Genomic DNA, 19592 nt, shown 5'->3' on the forward strand with positions numbered 1-19592 from the left:
CAGACAGTTTTTGCTTGAGAAATTACTATTTGCTATGAAGAAAATCTTTTGTTTCTTTTTGACCATTTTAATTGAAAAACAATCACAGTAAGACACTTAATTGTTACCAAAGAAATGATTCGATATCGAGATAAAAACAGCTGGATTGGACCTTTTATTGGTTCATTGTTTACTTCATCTTGTTCGATAGCTTCTGCCCTGGATGGATGGATGGATAGATAGAGGGATGGATAGATAGATAGAGGATGGATGTGAACACTCAGTCTGTGAATGACACTTCTGTCAATCTCTGAAGGAATTGCACTTTGTCTGTCTGTCTGTCAGTCTGCAGCTAGCCGTCTGTCATGCAGTCTCCGGTCCAGTTCTTGACTTGATCAAGCTGGATCAGACCGCTCGTCATTCTTTGATCTACCGAGAAAATAACACAAAACCAAGACTAGGTTAAAACATTGAACTCTAAAGTTTATGGAAACTATATCCTTCACAACAGACAGATGAACAGCCTGTAACTCCAGCAGGTTTGGTGACCCCTGTTCTGTTTGCTCAGATAGAGCATTAGCGTGTATCCCAAATGGGGCCCTATTCCCTATATAGTACACTACTATAGACCAGAGCCCTATTCCCTATATAGTGCACTACTGTAGACCAGAGCCCTATTCCCTATATAGTGCACTACTATAGACCAGAGCCCTATTCCCTATATAGTACACTACTATAGACCAGAGCCCTATTCCCTATATAGTGCACTACTGTAGACCAGAGCCCTATTCCCTAATAGTGGTACTACTATAGACCAGAGCCCTATTCCCTATATAGTGCACTACTGTTGACCAGAGCCCTATTCCCTATATAGTGCACTACTTTAGACCAGGACCCTATTCCCTATATAGTGGTACTACTATAGACCAGAGCCCTATTCCCTATATAGTGCACTACTATAGTACAGAAAATAATGTATGAAATGTATGCATTCACTACTGTAAGTCGCTCGGATAAGAGCGTCTGCTAAATGACTAAAATGTAAAAATGTAATTAGACCAGAGCCCTATTCCCTACGTAGTGCACTACTATAGACCAGATCCCATAGGTCTCTGACACTATATAGGGAATAGGTTGCCGTTTGGAAACAAAAGCCTACAACGTAGATCTATTTTCCTCAGGTAGCAAGAGGAGAAGGCCGATGCCCGGTTACCTCGGTGACGACCCCGGCAGCGATGGTTGACCCTACGTATCTCAGCATGAAGCGTCCCAGTTCCTTGAAGTCCTTATAAAGCTCCAACGCCACGGGCCTCTGGGTTTGGATCTCCACCACCGCGTTCATACCCTTACCCAGACACCTACACAACATTAAACAAACATTTATACAACATTCAGATTCTTTCCCAACACTAAGGGGGGGGGGGGGGGTCACGGGTCACCAAACCCCTGATTCTGTACGTATTGCGGTTTTGGGGGGGGGGGATGAAAAGCCATTCACAAATGTCCCTGGCATTGTTGTTGTTGTGACAGGATTGTTATATTGGGTCAAGTTTCCACTCTGATGCTGCGTTCGTAACCATGTGGGAGGTGAGGAATTTACCAGTTGTGAAGTCGTAAATACCAGTCGGACGCGTTCATGTGATATGAACTCGTTGAGAAACGCAGACTGACTAAAATGTCAACCGTAAACTAAAAGTACGGCGATCGAAAACAAATTATAGAGTTCAAAAAAGAGGATTGTTTTTATTTATTTTTTAAATGTTTTTAACTGCTGTTATAGAGGCCATTTCCTTAGTAGGTGACAGAGGTCACCATGCAGAAGAAGTTGGAGCTCAAGGATGAAGGGAGCTCAAGGATGAAGGAAGCTCAAGGATGAAGGAAGCTCAAGGATGAAGGAAGCTCAAGGATGAGGAAGCTCAAGGATGAAGGAAGCTCAAGGATGAAGGAAGCTCAACCTTGATATGGCTAGATTACAGTAGGTAAAGAGCCTTCAGAAAGTAGTCATACCCCGTGACTTATTCCACATTTTGTAGTGCTACAGCCTGAATTCAAAAATGTATTAAAAAATATATATATTCTCACCCATCTACACACAATACCCCATAATGACAAAGGGAAAACATGTTTTTAGAAATGTTTCCTAATTTATTGGAATTAAAAACATAAATATCACATTTACATAAGTATTCAGACCCTTTACTCAGTACTTTGTTGAAGCACCTTTGGCAGCGATTACAGCCTCGAGTCTTCTTAGGTATGATGCTACAAGCTTGGCACACCTGTATTTGGGGAGTTTCTCCCTTTCTTCTCTGCAGATCCTCTCAAGCTCTGTCAGGTTGGATGGGGAGCGTTGCTGCACAGCTATTTTCAGGTCTCTCCAGAGTTTTGTGAGATCGGGTTCAAGTCCGGGCTCTGGCTGGGTCACTCAAGGACATTCAGAGACTTGTCCTAAAGACACTCCTGCGTTGTCTTGGCTGTGTGCTTAGGGTCGTTGTCCTGTTGGAAGGTGAACCTCCGCCCCAGTCTGAGGTCCTTAGAGCTCTGGAGTAGGTTTTCATCAAGGATTTCTCAGTACTTTTCTCAGTTCAACTTTCCCTCGATCCTGACTAGTCTCCCAGTCCCTGCCGCTGAAAACATCCCCACAGCATGATGCTGCCACCACCATGCTTCACCATAGGGATACGGTGTCCTCCAGACGTGACACTTGGCATTCTGGCCAAAGAGTTCAATCTTGGTTTCATCAGACCAGAGAATCTTGTTTGTCATGGTCTGAGAGTCCTTTAGATGCCTTTTGGCAAACTCCAAGTGGGCTGTCATGCGCCTTTTACTGAGAGTGGCTTCCGTCAAGCCACTTTTCCTATAAAGCCTGATTGGTGGAGTGCTGCAGAGATGGTTGTCCTTCTAGAAGGTTCTTCCATCTCCACAGAGGAACTCCGGAGCTCTGTCAGAGTGACCATCGGGTTCTTGGTCACCTCCCTGACCAAGACCCTTCTCCCCCGATTGCTCAGTTTGGCCGGGCGGCCAGCTCTAGGAAGTGTCTTGGTGGTTCCTAACTTCTTCCATTTAAGAATGATGGAGGCCACTGTGTTCTTGGGGACCTTCAATGCTGCAGACATTTCTTGGTAACCAGATCTGTGCCTCAACAAAATCCTGTCTCGGAGCTCTATGGACAATTCCTTCGACCTCATGGTTTGGTTTTTGCTCTGATATGCACTGTCAACTGTAGGACCTCATATAGACAGGTGTTTCCTTTCCAAATCATGTCCAATCAATTGAATTTACCACAGGTGAACTCCAATCAAGTTGTAGAAACATCTCAAGGATGATCAATGGAAACAGGAAGCACCTGAGCTCAATTCTGAGTCTCATAACAAAGGGTCTGAATACTTATGTAAATAAACTTCTGATTAAAACATTTTATAAATTTGCAAAAACCTGTTTTCGCTTAATCATTATGAGGTATTGTGTGTAGATTGATGAGGGAAAAAAATCATTGAATCCATTTTAGAATAAGGCTGTTGTGCAACAAAATGTGGAAATAGGGAAAGGGTCTAAATACTTTCTGAATGTACTGATCGGGTACTCCCTGTTTACTGAAACGGGTTCGCAACGTGGCTCGAGAAATTTGGCGCTGAAACCTAAACTATTCTCAACCACCGAGAATGGGAGCATACCTATAATCAAGACAGTAAAAGATTTAAATATAGCCTATCTATCTATCGCTCTTGTACCTTCTTTGGCCCGGTCAGAATCAGCTGCCAAGGGCAGACGTTGTGTTGTTTCTTTGTGTTTCCGTCTTGCCCCGATATACTGGAGTGATGAGAGTTGGCAGCTGCGTAGGCTATTCTCGTTGAGCGTGGCGACGACATACTGTTAACGTATTATCCACCACTCTTGTCCATCTCTACTGTGAACCCAAAACGTTCCCAAACTAGAGATTTTAACGATGGATCCTCCGATTCTGGTTTATCGACCCCAACAATGTACAGAAATATTTCCTGCCTGTACCTCACAAAAAGGACAGTTTGAAATGTGCCAATTAAGATTAGAATTTTGATAAGGTGTACGTAGGCTCTCGTTGCTTTAACCTGTTTGGGCTAGGGGGCAGTATTGAGAATTTTGGAAAAAATATGTGCCCATATTTAACTGCCTCCTACACCGACTCAGAAGCTAGAATATGCATATTATTGTTCAGGTTTGGATAGAAAACACCCTAAAGTTTCTAAACTGTTTGAATGGTGTCTGTGAGTATAACAGAACTCCTATGGCAGGCAAACACCTGACAAGGTTTCATGCAGGAAGTGGCCTGTCTGACAAGGAGTCGTGCGTCTTGCATCTGTTTATTGAAAAGTAAGGATCTTAGCTGTAACGTGACAATTCCTACGGAATTCCCAGGGCTCCAATAGGCTCTCAGAACCCGCGAAATACCTGAAGGTTGACGAGGCGGCCTCTGGCTGAAACAGATTATCGCCTTTGGTAAGTGGCCGATCAGAGGACCATTGAATGAGGCGCGTGCACGATTCGCCCCCGTGGAGAAATTTCATTCGGCTGTTTAGCGCATTGCAGATTCCCGGTCGGAATATTATCGCTTTTCTACGAGATAAATGGCATAAAAATTGGTTTTAAACAGCGGTTGACATGCTTCGAAGTACGGTAATGGAATATTTAGACATTTTTTGTCACGCCATGCGCGAGACCGTGATGTAGCATTCTGATAGTGTCTAGAACTCACGAACAAAACGTCGCTGTTTGGATATAACGATGGAATATTTGGGACCAAACCTACATTTGTTATGAAGAAGTCCTGGCAGTGTATTCTGACAGAACAAGAAAGGTATAAAATTTTTCTTATAGGAAATGTGATTATGGTGAAGGCTGAAGTGGGTGGGTGTCTAAATAGCTAGCCCTGTGATGCCGGGCTATGTACTTCGAATATTGGAAAATGTGCTTCATCCGAAAAGCTATTTTAAAATCGGACATATCGAGTGCATAGAGGAGTAATGTATCTAATTCTTAAAATAATTGTTATGCTTTTTGTGAACGTTTATCGTGGTAATTTAGCAAACTGTTAGTAAATTCCCCGGAAGTTTGGGGGGTATGCTTTTTCTGAACGTCACATGCTAATGTAAAAGCTGGTTTTTGATATAAATATGAACTTGATTGAACAGACATGCATGTATTGTATAACATAATGTCCTAGGTGTGTCATCTGATGAAAGGTTAGTGCTGCATTTAGCTGTGGTTTGGGTTTATGTGACATGATATGCTAGCTTGAAAAATGGGTGTCTGATTATTTCTGGCTGGGCACTCTCCTGACATAATCTAATGTTTTGCTTTCGTTGTAAAGCCTTTTTGAAATCGGACAGTGTGGTTAGATTAACGAGATTCTTGTCTTTAAATAGCTGTAAATAGTCATATGTTTGAGAAATTGAAGTAATAGTATTTCAAACGATTCAAAAATCGCGCCACTGGATTGAAGTGGCTGTTACGTAGGTGGGACGAATTCGTCCCACATGCGCCAGAGAGGTTAACAGAAGAGTCTGAAAGGTTTTCATTCGGGTTCACAGTGAGGACAGAACCGAGGTCCCTGTGCCGAACAATTCGGAAAGGAATACATGTTCCCGTTACAACCCAACCAAAACACAATGTTAATGTAATGTTAACTGAATACTGCATTGACATTAAAGGTAGAATCAGACGTAGCGATATCGGGCCGATTCCCTCAACAACAAAACCGTGTGATGAGCGAGGCTAAACTTCTCTTCTGTTATGGTCCCTCGGCAGCATGAAGCAGCTTCATTATCTATGAAGACTTCAACCTTGATACTCACTTTGGTTTCTTCTTGAGCACCTCCCCGCTGCTCTTGTGCAGAACACTGACAAGCTTCCTAATGGTGGCAGGTTCACTGATCGTCTGGTAGTGCAACACAACCTACACACAGAACACACACTTAGAACCACACACTTTGAACCACACAGCAATATTCTTAAGCGCTACTTAGAACCACACACTTAGAACCACACAGACATATTCTTAGAGCTACTTAGAACCACACACTTAGAACCACACAGACAATATTCACTGAGCTACTTAGAACCACACAGACAATATTCTTAGAGCTACTTAGAACCACACACTTAGAATCACACAGACAATATTCTTGCGGCTACAAAGACTTAGAACCACACACTTAGAACCACACAGACAATATTCTTAAGAGCTACTTAGAACCACACACTTAGAACCACACAGACAATATTCTTATAGCTACTTAGAACCGCCCACTTAGAACCACACAGACAATATTCTTAGAGCTACTTAGAACCACACACTTAGAACCACACAGACAATATTCATTGAGCTACTTAGAACCACACACTTAGAACCACACACTTAGAACCACACAGACAATATTCTTACCTGCTACAAACAGACTTAGAACCACACAGACAATATTCTTATAGCTACTTAGAACCGCCCACGGAACACAGATTGTCTGTGTGTGTACTCACGGGGAAGCCCTGTGTGATGGGGACCTCTATGTTGAAGAGCAGGACTCTGGCCCTGAAGCGGGAACACGCTCTGATTGGCTCCTTAATATCACAGAACACACAGCCCACACTGGAGGAGAGATTATAGACACTGAGTGGACAAAACATTAGGAACACCTGCTTTTTCCCATGACATAGACTGACCAGGTGAATCCAGGTGAAAGTGTTGTTCCCTTATTGATGTCACTTGTTAATCCACTTCAATCAGTTTAGATGAAGGGAGGAGACAGGTTAAAGAAGGATTTTTATGTCTTGAGACAATTGAGACATGGATTGTGTTGTGTCATTCAGAGGGTGAATGGCAAGACAAAGATTGAAGTGTCTTTAAACAGGGTATGGTAGTAGTGCCAGGCGCACCGGTTTGTGTCAAGAACTGCAACGATGCTGGGTTTTTCACGCTCAACAGTTTCCCCTGTGTATCAAGATCCCACCACCCAAAGGACATCCAGCCAACTGGACACACTGTCAAGTTGGAGTCAACATGGACCAGCGTCCCTGTGGAACGCTTTCAACACCTTGTAGAGTCCATACAGCCACACAGACCAAACATTACAGGGATAGAACACACAGTAAAGAATTACACATCCACTTGATTTGATGATGATCAGTGGGGCAGGGTTAGGGGTTAGGGGTAGGGGTTGAGGTTAGGGGTTAGAGGGTAGGGATAGAGGGTAGGGTTAGGGGTTAAGGTTAGGGTTTAGGTTCTATACTTCATCTAGATGCTGCCCATGCCAGTGGGTTTGGGTTAGAGGTCACGTGTTAAGGATAGAGGTCACGTGTTCAGGATAGCGTTTATGTTATATACTAACTTAATCTTGATGATGTCCATGCCAGTGACGGTCAGACTGACATGATCTCCTGCTGCTGCCCAGTCCAGAGGCTCATCGTGGAGAGTGATGCCTACACAGAGACAACACGAGACAGACACATAGGGAGAGAGACAGACAGAGAGAGGGAGGGAGAGGGGAGAGACAGAGGGAGGGAGGGGGAGAGAGAGAGAGAGAGAGGGAGGGTGGGAGGAGAGGGAGAGAGAGACAGAGAGAAGGGAGAGGAAGAGACAAGAAGAAGGAGAGAGGGAGAGAAGAGAGACAGAGAGAGAGAGAGAGAGAGGAGAGAGAGAAAGAGAGAGATAGAGGGAGACGAGAGACAGACACACAGAGAGTGACAGAGTGAGAGAGACAGAGATGTGTTGTATGTCCACAAGGTGGCACTGGTGTACTAGACATTGAGAAACATAAACACACGAGAGACATAGACACATAGACACAGACACATAGAAACATACAGTACCTTTAACAGTGCATGTCTCATTGGGGGGCATGGCCAGTACTCTGTCTCCTGTCTGAATGTAGCCCGCCTCGATCTTCCCTGTTACACAGAACCCTGAGCCCTGATCTAGAACCACAGAGAACAGGGTTAGAACACAGAACCCTGATCTAGAACCACAGAGAACATGGTTAGAACACAGAACCCTGATCTAGAACCACAGAGAACAGGTTAGAACACATAACCCTGATCTAGAACCACTGAGAACAGGGTTAGAACAGAACCCTGATCTAGAACCATAGAGAACAGGGTTAGAACACAAAACCCTGATTTAGAACCACAGAGAACAGGGTTAGAACACAGAACCCTGATCTAGAACCACAGAGAACAGGGTTAGAACACTGAACCCTGATCTAGAACACAGAGAACAGGGTTAGAACACTGAACCCTGATCTAGAACACAGAGAACAGGTTAGAACACAGATCTTTAAAAAGAATATCAACAGCTGATCGAGCACAAAAAATCTTATTTCTCTCCAATGTGTTCAAATGTGTTTACATCCCTGTTAGTGAGCATTTCTCCTTTGTCAAGATAATCCATCTACCTGGCAGGTGTGGCAAATCATGAAGCTGATTAAACAGTATGATTATTACACAGGTGCACCTTGAGCTGGGGACAATAAAAGGCCACTCGAAAATGTGCAGTTTTGTCACACAACACAATGCCACATATATCTCAAGTTGAGGGAGCGGGCAATTGGCATGCTGACTGCAGGAATGTCCACCAGAGCTGTTGCCAGAGAATTTAATGTTCAGTTCTCTACCATAAGCTGCCTCCAATAAATTTTAGAGAATTTGGCAGTATGTCCCAGCCAGCCTCACAACTGTAGACCACGTATAACCATGCCAGTACAGGACCTCCACATCCGGCTTCTTCACCTGCGGGATCGTCTGAGGGGACCCTTTTGTGGGGAAAAGCCCTTTTGTGGGAAAAACTAATTCTGATTGGCTGGGCCTGGCTCCCAAGTAGGTGGGCCTATGCCCTCTCAGGCCCACCCATGGCTGTGCCCCTGCCCATCATCTAAAATCCAAAGATAGGGCCTAACGAAATGATTTAAATTGGCTGATTTCCTTTTATGAACTGTAACTGTAAAATCTTTGAAATTGTTGCATGTTGCGTTGATATTTTTATATTGTTTTATTTTAGATTTTAGTTCAGTATAGATAGACGGCAGGTAGTGGTTAGGTTGCTGGATTGAATCCCCGAGCTGACAAGTTAAAAATCTGTCGTTCTGACCCTGAACAAAGCAGTTAACCCACTGTTCCCCGGTAGGCCGTCATTGTAAATAAAATTTGTTCTTAACTGACTTGCCTAGTTAAATAAAGGTTAAATTAAAAAATAAAATATACATTTAAAAATACCTCAGCCAACTTGGTGACAAATATTTCGATGTGCTCTTGAGCAAGGCACTTAACCCTAATTGCTCCTGTAAGTCGCTCTGGATAAGACATCTGATAAATGAAAATGTAATGAGATATTTCTGTATTTCATTTTCATTAGATTTAAAAAAAATATAAAAAAATAACATTTTCACTGTCATTATGGGGTATTGTGTGTAGATGGTTGAGAGAAAAATCAATGCCATCCATTTTGAATTCAGGCTGTACACACACAAATGTGGAATAAGTCCAGGGGTATGAATACTTTCTGATGGCATCGTATGTTCTTAATTTAAAACGATACCTGCAGACAATGTGTATATGAACAAACCATACACCAGATGTTGCCTTTTCAAATGACATTTAAAATTGTTTAGTACAAATCCAACCCTTGTGATTTAGTCCAGTATGGAAAAAAGGAGAAGATAATTAGACTACTGGAGATTTGCATTACAGGTTCAATATATTATTTTGTAAATATCACTTTAGTTCATTTTTTTTTTTTTTTTTTTTTTTTTTTAGCAATGTCACTTACAAAAATGATCGCAGTTGTCCCATAGCAACCATGTACCGGATAAGGCTAGCGACCTTTTAGGTCAATAATATGCTTTTTTTTTTTAATAAACAAAAAATTGTTGGCTTTATAATCGTGAGAGAAAATGTAACTAGCTATTAACTAGCTAGTTAGTTATACCTAGGTAGCTTACAAGGTTAAGCTGACTTTTTTCAAAACTAACCTCCTTGTGGCTAGCTAGTTATGTCCCTCATGCTAGCCTTTACAGCCAAATATCACTTTAGAAACGTCTAAATTAAAAAAAATATTGAAACGGCCAACATTGTAGAACATTTCTCCTATCTTACTGCAGCTTTAGCTCATATACGAAATAGCAGGAGAAATGCGGAAACATCTTTAGTCCTCACACACTGTTGCTCCTACAGCACTAATACGGTGAGCAACGTCGGAGCGCTGACCAAGCAAGGCATTTCATTGGCTTAACGTGACGCGAGGAGTCACAGATTTACAACTGGTTCCGACCCTCTATAGGGGATTTCTGCAATAGAACTTCCCCAGGCTTCCCATTTTAGGGAATCCCTTGTTCAGCACAAGGCTAGTATCTCTGCAATGTATCTATATCTCTGTAATGTATCTCTGCAATGTATCTATATCTCTGTAATGTATCTATGTAATGTATCTCTGCAATGTATCTATATCTCTGTAATGTATCTCTGCAATGTATCTATATCTCTGTAATGTATCTATGTAATGTATCCGTATCTATGTAATGTATCTATATCTCTGTAATGTATCTATATCTCTGTAATGTATCTATTTCTCTGTAATGTATCTATGTAATATATCTCTGCAATGTATCTGTATCTATGTAATGTATCTATATCTCTGCAATGTATCTATATCTAGGTGATGTATCTATATCTATGTAATGTATCTTTGTGATGTATCTATATCTATGTAATGTATCTATGTGATGTATCTATATCTATGTAATGTATCTCTGCAATGTATCTGTATCTATATCTTTGTAATGTATCTATATCTATGTAATGTATCTATATCTATGTAATGTATCTATGTAATGTATCTATATCTATATCTATCTAATGTATCTCTGTAATTATCTGTATCTCTGTAATGTATCTATGTCTATGTAATGTATCTATATAATGTATCTGTATCTCTGTAATGTATCTATATCCATGTAATGTATCTGTATCTATGTAATGTATCTATGTAATGTATCTATGTAATGTATCTGTATCTATATCTATGTAATGTATCTCTGTAATGTATCTGTATCTATGTAATGTATCTCTGTAATGTATCTGTATCTATGTAATGTATCTGTATCTATGTAATGTATCTATATCTATGTAATGTATCTCTGTAATGTATCTATATCTATGTAATATATCTATATCTATGTAATGTATCTATATCTATGTAATGTATCTATATCTATGTAATGTATCTATATCCATGTAATGTATCTGTATCTATGTAATGTATCTATGTAATGTATCTATATCCATGTAATGTATCTGTATCTATGTAATGTATCTATATCCATGTAATGTATCTGTATCTATGTAATGTATCTATGTAATGTATCTATGTAATGTATCTATGTCTATGTAATGTATCTACATCCATGTAATGTATCTGTATCTATGTAATGTATCTCTGTAATGTATCTCTATAATTTATCTATGTAATATATCTATATCTCTGTAATGTCTCTATATCTATGTAATGTATCTATATCTATGTAATGTATCTATGTAATGTATCTATATCTATGTAATGTATCTGTATCTATGTAATGCATCTGTGTCTATGTAATGCATCTGTATCTATGTAATGCATCTATATCTATGTAATGTATCTATATCTATGTAATGTATCTATGTAATGTATATATGTAATGTATCTATGTAATGTATCTATGTAATGTATCTATGTAATGTATCTATGTAATGTATCTATATCTATGTAATGTATCTATGTAATGTATCTATGTAATGTATCTATGTAGACCCACACAGAACCCTGATCTAGAACCACAGATAGAACAGAGTGTGATCTCACCTTTGAAGACGTCCGAGACACACAGTCGGAAGGGCTTTTCTATCGACCTCTGGGGTGGTTTGAAATAATCTATGGAGAGAGAGGAGGAGGAAGAGAGAGGAGGTGGACGGAGAGAATAGATATGGAGGGAGGGAGAGAGATAGAATAGATATGGAGGGAGGAGAGAGAGAGAGAGAATAGATATGGAGGGAGAGAGAGAGAGAGAATAGATATGGAGGGAGAGAGAGAGATAGAATAGATATGGAGGGAGAGAGAGAGAGAATAGATATGGAGGGAGGGAGAGAGAGAGAGATAGAATAGATATGGAGGGAGAGGAGAGAGGAGATGAATAGATATGAGGGGAGAGAGAGAGAGAGATTAAATGTGGAGGAGAGAGAGATAGAATAAATGTGGAGAGAGAGAGAGAGAGAGAGAATAAATGTGGAGGGGAGAGAGGAAGAGATAGAATAGCTATGGAGAGGGAGGGGAGAGAGATAGAATAGATATGGAGGGAGGGAGAGAGATAGAATAGATATGGAGGGAGAGAGAGAGAGAGAGAGAATAGATATGGGAGGGAGAGAGAGAGAGATAGAATAGATATGGAGGGAGAGAGAGAGAGAGATAGAATAGATATGGAGGGAGGGAGAGAGAGAGATAGAATAGATATGGAGGGAGGTGAAGAGAGAGATAGAATATAAGGGAGAGAGAGAGAGATTAAATGTGGAGGAGAGAGAGAGAGATTAAATGTGGAGGAGAGAGAGAGAGATTAAATGTGGAGGGAGAGAGAGAGAGAAGATATGGAGGGGAGAGAGAGAGAGAGAGAGAGAGAATAGATGGAGGGAGAGAGAGAGAGATAGAATAGATATGGAGGGAGGGAGAGAGATAGAATAGATAGAGTAGGAGGGAGAGAGAGAGGGAGGGAGAGAGAGAGAATAGATATGGAGGGAGAGAGAGGAGATAGAATAGATATGGAGGGAGGGAGAGATAGAATAGATATGGAGGGAGAGAGAGAGAGAGATAGAATAGATATGGAGGGAGGGAGAGAGAGAGAGATAGAATATATATGGAGGGAGGGAGAGAGAGATAGAATATATATGGAGGGAGAGAGAGAGAGAGAATAGATATGGAGGGAGAGAGAGAGAGAATAGATATGGAGGGAGAGAGAGAGATAGAATAGATATGGAGGGAGAGAGAGAGAGAGAGAGAGAGAATAGATATGGAGGGAGAGAGAGAGAGATAGAATAGATATGGAGGGAGGGAGAGAGATAGAATAGATATGGAGGGAGAGAGAGAGGGAGGGAGAGAGAGATAGAATAGATATGGAGGGAGAGAGAGAGGGAGGGAGAGAGAGATAGAATAGATATGGAGGGAGAGAGAGAGGGAGGGACAGAGATAGAATAGATATGGAGGGAGAGAGAGAGGGAGGGACAGAGAGAGAGATAGAATAGATATGGAGGGAGAGAGAGAGAGAGAGAGAGAGAATAGATATGGAGGGAGGGAGAGAGGGAGGGGACAGAGAGAGAGAGAGAGAATAGATATGGAGGGAGGGACAGAGAGAGAGAGAGAGAGAGAGAGAGAGAGAGAGAGGAGAGAGAGAGAGAGAGTAGAGAGATAGGAGAGAGAGATGAGAGAGAGAGAGAGAGAGAGAGAGAACGAGAGGAGAGAGATAGATATGGAGGGAGGGAGGGACATAGATAGAATAGATATGGAGAGAGGGAGGGAGGGAGAGAGAGCATGAAAAATAGTGAGCTGTTATCTTCATATCAGACTGTTGACTGCTACCACCGAGTTACTCTGTTACCATGCTGACTAATACCATAGCAACATCACAATGATTACCACTTTTAATATTGTCAGTCCTAACACTACTTAACGACACACACTTCCAGATCATTACAGGAGAGAGCGGAGGCTAAATCAAACAGTCAATAGTCTCAGCTACTCTGCTCTCTCTGAAGATGGAAATCATTCTGTCTTCATTAATACACTTGTCCCACAGCATGTATATAATGGATGTTTAATGTTAAACATTGTTGAGCTTGTCACGTTATTTTCTAAGCTTTGTGGACTTGAATAAGAGTGTGTGTGTGTGTGTGTGTGTCTACCGATCTGTTCCAGCAGACAGGGTCCAGAGTACCAGGATGTTAGCGTCAGCGCAGAACTCTTAGTGGTCAGGTTCTCTCCTGATAGGCCACTGGTCGGCACGTAGAACACATCAGAGTCCTGGGAGAGAACATAGAACAGCTATTACACCAGCCTCACTAAGGTTAAAACCAGACTCAGACTCACTAAGGTAAAACCAGCCTCAGACCACGAAGGTTAAAACCAGCCTCAGACTCACGAAGGTTTAAAACCAGTCTCAGACTCAGGAAGGTTAAAACCAGCCTCAGACTCAGGAAGGTTAAAACCAGCCTCAGACTCACGAAGGTTAAAACCAGCCTCAGACTCAGGAAGATGTAAAACTTTCCTTTTTATTCTATGAGTTGTATTTTCCCATATAAAATCTGTTATGACTGAGTATAGTTCTTTAAGCAATGTCTTCGTTGGGGTAATCGGTATTACCGATAATAAGTATGAAAACTTTAGGAGCCATGCCATTCCGAAGAGGCTTATTCTCCCTGTAAAATTTAGCGGAACATTTTTCCATTTAATTAGATGTTCTTTCATATCGTTGAGTAACTGGATAAAGTTATCGTTATATATTTGTTGTTTGTTGTCAATTATTAAGCATCCTAAGTATTTATACATTTTATGGTCCACTGAAAGGATGTAGATCATGAGTTAGTATTTTTCATTTTTCCTATTGACATTATTTCAGGTTTCTCCAAGTAAATTTTATATCCTGAGATCCGCACCGAGCTAAAGGCCGTTTTCAAGGAGCGGGACACTAATCCGGACGCCAATAAGAAATCCCGCTACGCCCTCAGATGATCCATCAAACAAGCAAAGCATCAACACAGGATTAAGATTGAATCCTACTACGCCGGCTCTGACCGCTCGTCGGATGTGTCCAGGCTTGAAAACTATTACGGACTACAAAGGGAAACCCAGAAGTCCATGCACGAGAGCACCAGCTGTTCTGGATGACCGTGTGGTAACGCTCTCGGTAGCCAATGTGAGCAAGACCTTTAAACAGGTCAACATACACAAAGCCGCGGGGCCAGATGGATTACCAGGACGTGTACTCAAAGCATGTGGCGGACCAACTGGCAAGTGTCTTCACTGACATTTTCAACCTCTCCCTGACAGAGTCTGTAATATATACATGTTTCAAGCAGACCACTATAGTCCCTGTGCCCAAGAACAGTAAGGTAACCTGCCTAAATGACTACTGACCCGTAGCACTCACATCTGCAGCCATGAAGTGCTTTGAAAGGCTGGTCATGGCTCACATCAACACCATTATCCCAGAAACCCTAGACCCACTCCAATTTGCATACCGCCCCAACAGATCCACAGATGATGCAATCTCTATTGCACTCCACACTGCCCTTTCCCACCTCGACAAAAGGAACAGCTATGTGAGAATGCTATTCATTGACTACAGCTCAGCGTTCAACACCAAAGTGCCATCAAAAGCTTATTGAAGTGCCCTCAAAGCTCATCAATAAGCTCATCAATAAGGACACTGGGATCAAACAACTCCCTCTGCAACTGGATCCTGGACTTCCTGACGGGCCGCCCCCAGGTGGCAAGGGTAGGTAACAACACATCTGCCACGCTGATCCTCAACACAGGGGTCCCTCAGGGGTGCGTGCTCAGTCCCCTCCTGTACTCCCTGTTCACTTATGACTGCACGGGCAGGCACGACTCCAACACCATCATTAAGTTTGCTAATGACACAACAGTGGTAGGCCTGATCACCGACAACAATGAGACAGCCTATAGGGAAGAGGTCAGAGACCGGGCCGTGTGGTGCCAGGACAACAACCTTTCCCTCAACGTGATCAAGACAAAAGGAGATGATTGTGGACTACAGGAAAAGGAGGACCGAGCACGCCCCCATTCTCATTGACAGGGCTGTAGTGGAGCAGGTTGAGAGCTTCAAGTTCCTTGGTGTCCACATCACCAACAAACTAACATGGTTCAAGCACACCAAGACAGTCGTGAAGAGGGCAAGACAAAACCTATTCCCTCTCAGGAGACTGAAAAGATTTGGCATGGGTCCTCAGATCCTCAAAAGGTTTTACAGCTGCAACATCGAGAGCATCCTGACGGGTTGCATCACTGCAAGGCACTACAGAGGGTAGTGCGTACAGCCCAGTACATCACCGGGGCCAAGCTTCCTGCCATCCAGGACCTCTACACCAGGCGGTGTCAGAGGGAAGGCCCTAAAAATGGTCAAAGAAACCAGCCACCCTAGTTATAGACTGTTCTCTCTGCTACCGCAATGCAAGCGGTACCGGAGCGCCAAGTCTAGGTCCAAGAGGCTTCTAAACAGCTTCTACCCCCAAGCTATAAGACTCCTGAACATGTAATCAAATGGCTACCCAGACTATTTCAACCCCCCCCCTACACTGCTGCTACTCTGTTATTATCTATGCATAGTCACTTTTATAACTCTACCTACATGTACATATTACCTCAATTACCTTGACTAACTGGTGTCCCTCCACATTGACTCTGTACCGGTACCTCCTGTATATAGCGTCCACATTGACTCTGTACCAGTACCCCCTGTATATAGCCTCCACATTGACTCTGTACCGGTACCCCCTGTATATAGCCTCCACATTGACTCTGTACCGGTACCCCCTGTATATAGCCTCCACATTGACTCTGTACCGGTACCCCCTGTATATAGCCTCCACATTGACTCTGTACCGGTACCCCCTGTATATAGCCTCCACAATGACTCTGTACCGGTACCCCCTGTATATAGCCTTCACATTGACTCTGTACCGGTACCCCCTGTATATAGCCTCCACATTGACTCTGTACCGTAACACCCTGTATATAGCCTCCACATTGACTCTGTACCGGTACCCCGTTTATAGCCTCCACATTGACTCTGTACCGGTACCCCCTGTATATAGCCTCCACATTGACTCTGTACCGGTACCCCGTTTATAGCCTCCACATTGACTCTGTACCGGTACCCCCTGTATATAGCCTCCACATTGACTCTGTACCGGTACCCCCGTTATAGCCTCCACATTGACTCTGTACCGGTACCCCCTGTATATAGCCTCCACATTGACTCTGTACCGGTACCCACTGTATGTAGCCTCCACATTGACTCTGTACCGGTACCCCCTGTATATAGCCTCCACATTGACTCTGTACCGGTACCCCCCTGTATATAGCCTCCACATTGACTCTGTACCGGTACCCCCCTGTATATAGCCTCCACATTGACTCTGTACCGGTACCACCCTGTATATAGCCTCCACATTGACTCTGTACCGGTACCCCCTGTATATAGCCTCCACATTGACTCTGTACCGGTACCCCCCTGTATATAGCCTCCACATTGACTCTGTACCGGTACCCCCTGTATGTATTGTTGTTTTACTGCTGCTCATTAATTATTTGTTAGTTTTATTTCTTTTTTTTTTAGGTATTTTTCTTAAAACTGAATTGTTGGTTAAGGGCTTGTAAGGAAGCATTTCACTGTTCACTCTCCTCGACCTGTTGTATTCGGCGCATGTGACAAATAAAATCTGATTTGATCTGGACATCCTCCCCTAATCTGTCCGCTGCATAACACTGTTATAGAACCCTTAGTGGTCAGGTTCTCTCCTGATAGCCTACGGGTCGGGACAGACAACACACTTATAATGCTACATAACACTGTTATAGAACCCTTAGTGGTCAGGTTCTCTCCTGATAGCCTACGGGTCGGGACAGACAACACACTTATAATGCTACATAACACTGTTATAGAACCCTTAGTGGTCAGGTTCTCTCCTGATAGCCTACGGGTCGGGACAGACAACACACTTATAATGCTACATAACACTGTTATAGAACCCTTAGTGGTCAGGTTCTCTCCTGATAGCCTACGGGTCGGGACAGACAACACACTTATAATGCTACATAACACTGTTATAGAACCCTTAGTGGTCAGGTTCTCTCCTGATAGCCTACGGGTCGGGACAGACAACACACTTATAATGCTACATAACACTGTTATAGAACCCTTAGTGGTCAGGTTCTCTCCTGATAGCCTACGGGTCGGGACAGACAACACACTTATAATGCTACATAACACTGCAATAACTAACGTACAACACAGAGTCCTGGGAGAGAGCAGAACCATAGAATTAGGCTACAAAATAGATACAGGATCTCTATAAATATAACACTAAAAACACTGCTAGAAAAGCATTATAAATCTGCTATAACATTATTAGAAACACAATAAAACTGTAGTTTGGGTTAGCTTGATTGTCTTAATTCAGTGTTCACTAACCCTAGCTCCAGGTCAAAGGTCCTAACCCTAGCTCCAGGTCAAAGGTCCTAACCCTAGCTCCAGGTCAAAGGTCCTAACCCTAGCTCCAGGTCAAAGGTCCTAACCCTAGCTCCAGGTCAAAGGTCCTAACCCTAGCCACCCACCTTAAATCCAGCCTGTTTCAGGAAATGTCCAAGTTTGGAGATGATCTCTTTAAATCGCTCCTGTTGCCAGTTTACCTGTCACACACACGCGCACACACACACACACACACACACACACACACACACACACACACAGAGAGAGTTCCTTGTTAAACATTTCCATATCTGTTACAATACGATTGTACCATAAATTCCACTGTTGTCAGAGTAACGGGCGTTGCCGTGGCTACACCTATTAGTAGTGGCAACTTTGTTCTCACCTGGTCCATCTTGTTGACGGCAACAGCGAGCTGCGTGACGCCCAACGAACGGACCAGAAGGCCGTGCTCTCGCGTCTGACCACCCGCCTCGAACCCTGCCTCAAACTCACCTCTGCTGGCATCAACCACTAACACCGCCACGTCCGCCTGTGAGGAGAGACACACACAGGTTATACGAACACCATCATAATGAGGACATATTCTGATCTGTATTCCAGGCCATGTGAGGACATTCTGATCTGTATTCCAGGCCATGTGAGGACATTCTGATCTGTATTCCAGGCCATAATGAGGACATTCTCTGATCTGTATTACAGGCCATATTCTGATCTGTATTACAGGCCATAATGAGGACATTCTGATCTGTATTACAGGCCATAATGAGGACATATACTGATCTGTATTTTAGGCCATAATGAGGACATATACTGATCTGTATTACAGGCCATAATGAGGACATTCTGATCTGTATTACAGGCCATAATGAGGACATTCTGATCTGTATTACAGGCCATATTCTGATCTGTATTACAGGCCATAATGAGGACATTCTGATCTGTATTACAGGCCATAATGAGGACATATACTGATCTGTATTTTAGGCCATAATGAGGACATTCTCTGATCTGTATTACAGGCCATAATGAGGACATTCTCTGATCTGTATTACAGGCCATAATGAGGACATTCTCTGATCTGTATTACAGGCCATAATGAGGACATATACTGATCTGTATTACAGGCCATAATGAGGACATTCTGATCTGTATTCCAGGCCATAATGAGGACATTCTGATCTGTATTCCAGGCCATAATGAGGACATTCTGATCTGTATTACAGGCCATAAGGAGAACATATTCTGATCTGTATTACAGGCCATAATGAGGACATTCTGATCTGTATTACAGGCCATAATGAGGACATTCTCTGATCTGTATTACAGGCCATAATG

General features: G+C 42.6%; 1 protein-coding gene across 4 annotated transcripts in view; it reads right to left on the minus strand.

Moving 5' to 3' along the window:
- Positions 1-355: 355 nt before the first annotated feature.
- Positions 356-19592, minus strand: part of LOC115175191 (HBS1-like protein) — a 64266-nt gene continuing 45029 nt past the window's right edge. For all 4 annotated transcript variants that reach the window (XM_029734436.1, XM_029734437.1, XM_029734438.1 and 1 more), the window contains 10 exons: positions 18640-18786; positions 18380-18454; positions 13927-14044; positions 11843-11911; positions 7822-7926; positions 7341-7431; positions 6493-6601; positions 5811-5911; positions 1193-1337; positions 356-408 (listed from right to left, as the gene is read on the minus strand). In XM_029734436.1, coding sequence (XP_029590296.1) covers positions 397-408; positions 1193-1337; positions 5811-5911; positions 6493-6601; positions 7341-7431; positions 7822-7926; positions 11843-11911; positions 13927-14044; positions 18380-18454; positions 18640-18786 — 972 coding nt within the window. In that variant the 3' untranslated portion in view covers positions 356-396. The remainder of the gene's footprint in view (positions 409-1192; positions 1338-5810; positions 5912-6492; positions 6602-7340; positions 7432-7821; positions 7927-11842; positions 11912-13926; positions 14045-18379; positions 18455-18639; positions 18787-19592) is intronic.

This window comes from Salmo trutta, chromosome 35 (genome assembly GCF_901001165.1).
Source record: "Salmo trutta chromosome 35, fSalTru1.1, whole genome shotgun sequence".
In the NCBI taxonomy this organism is placed as follows: Eukaryota; Metazoa; Chordata; class Actinopteri; order Salmoniformes; family Salmonidae; genus Salmo; species Salmo trutta.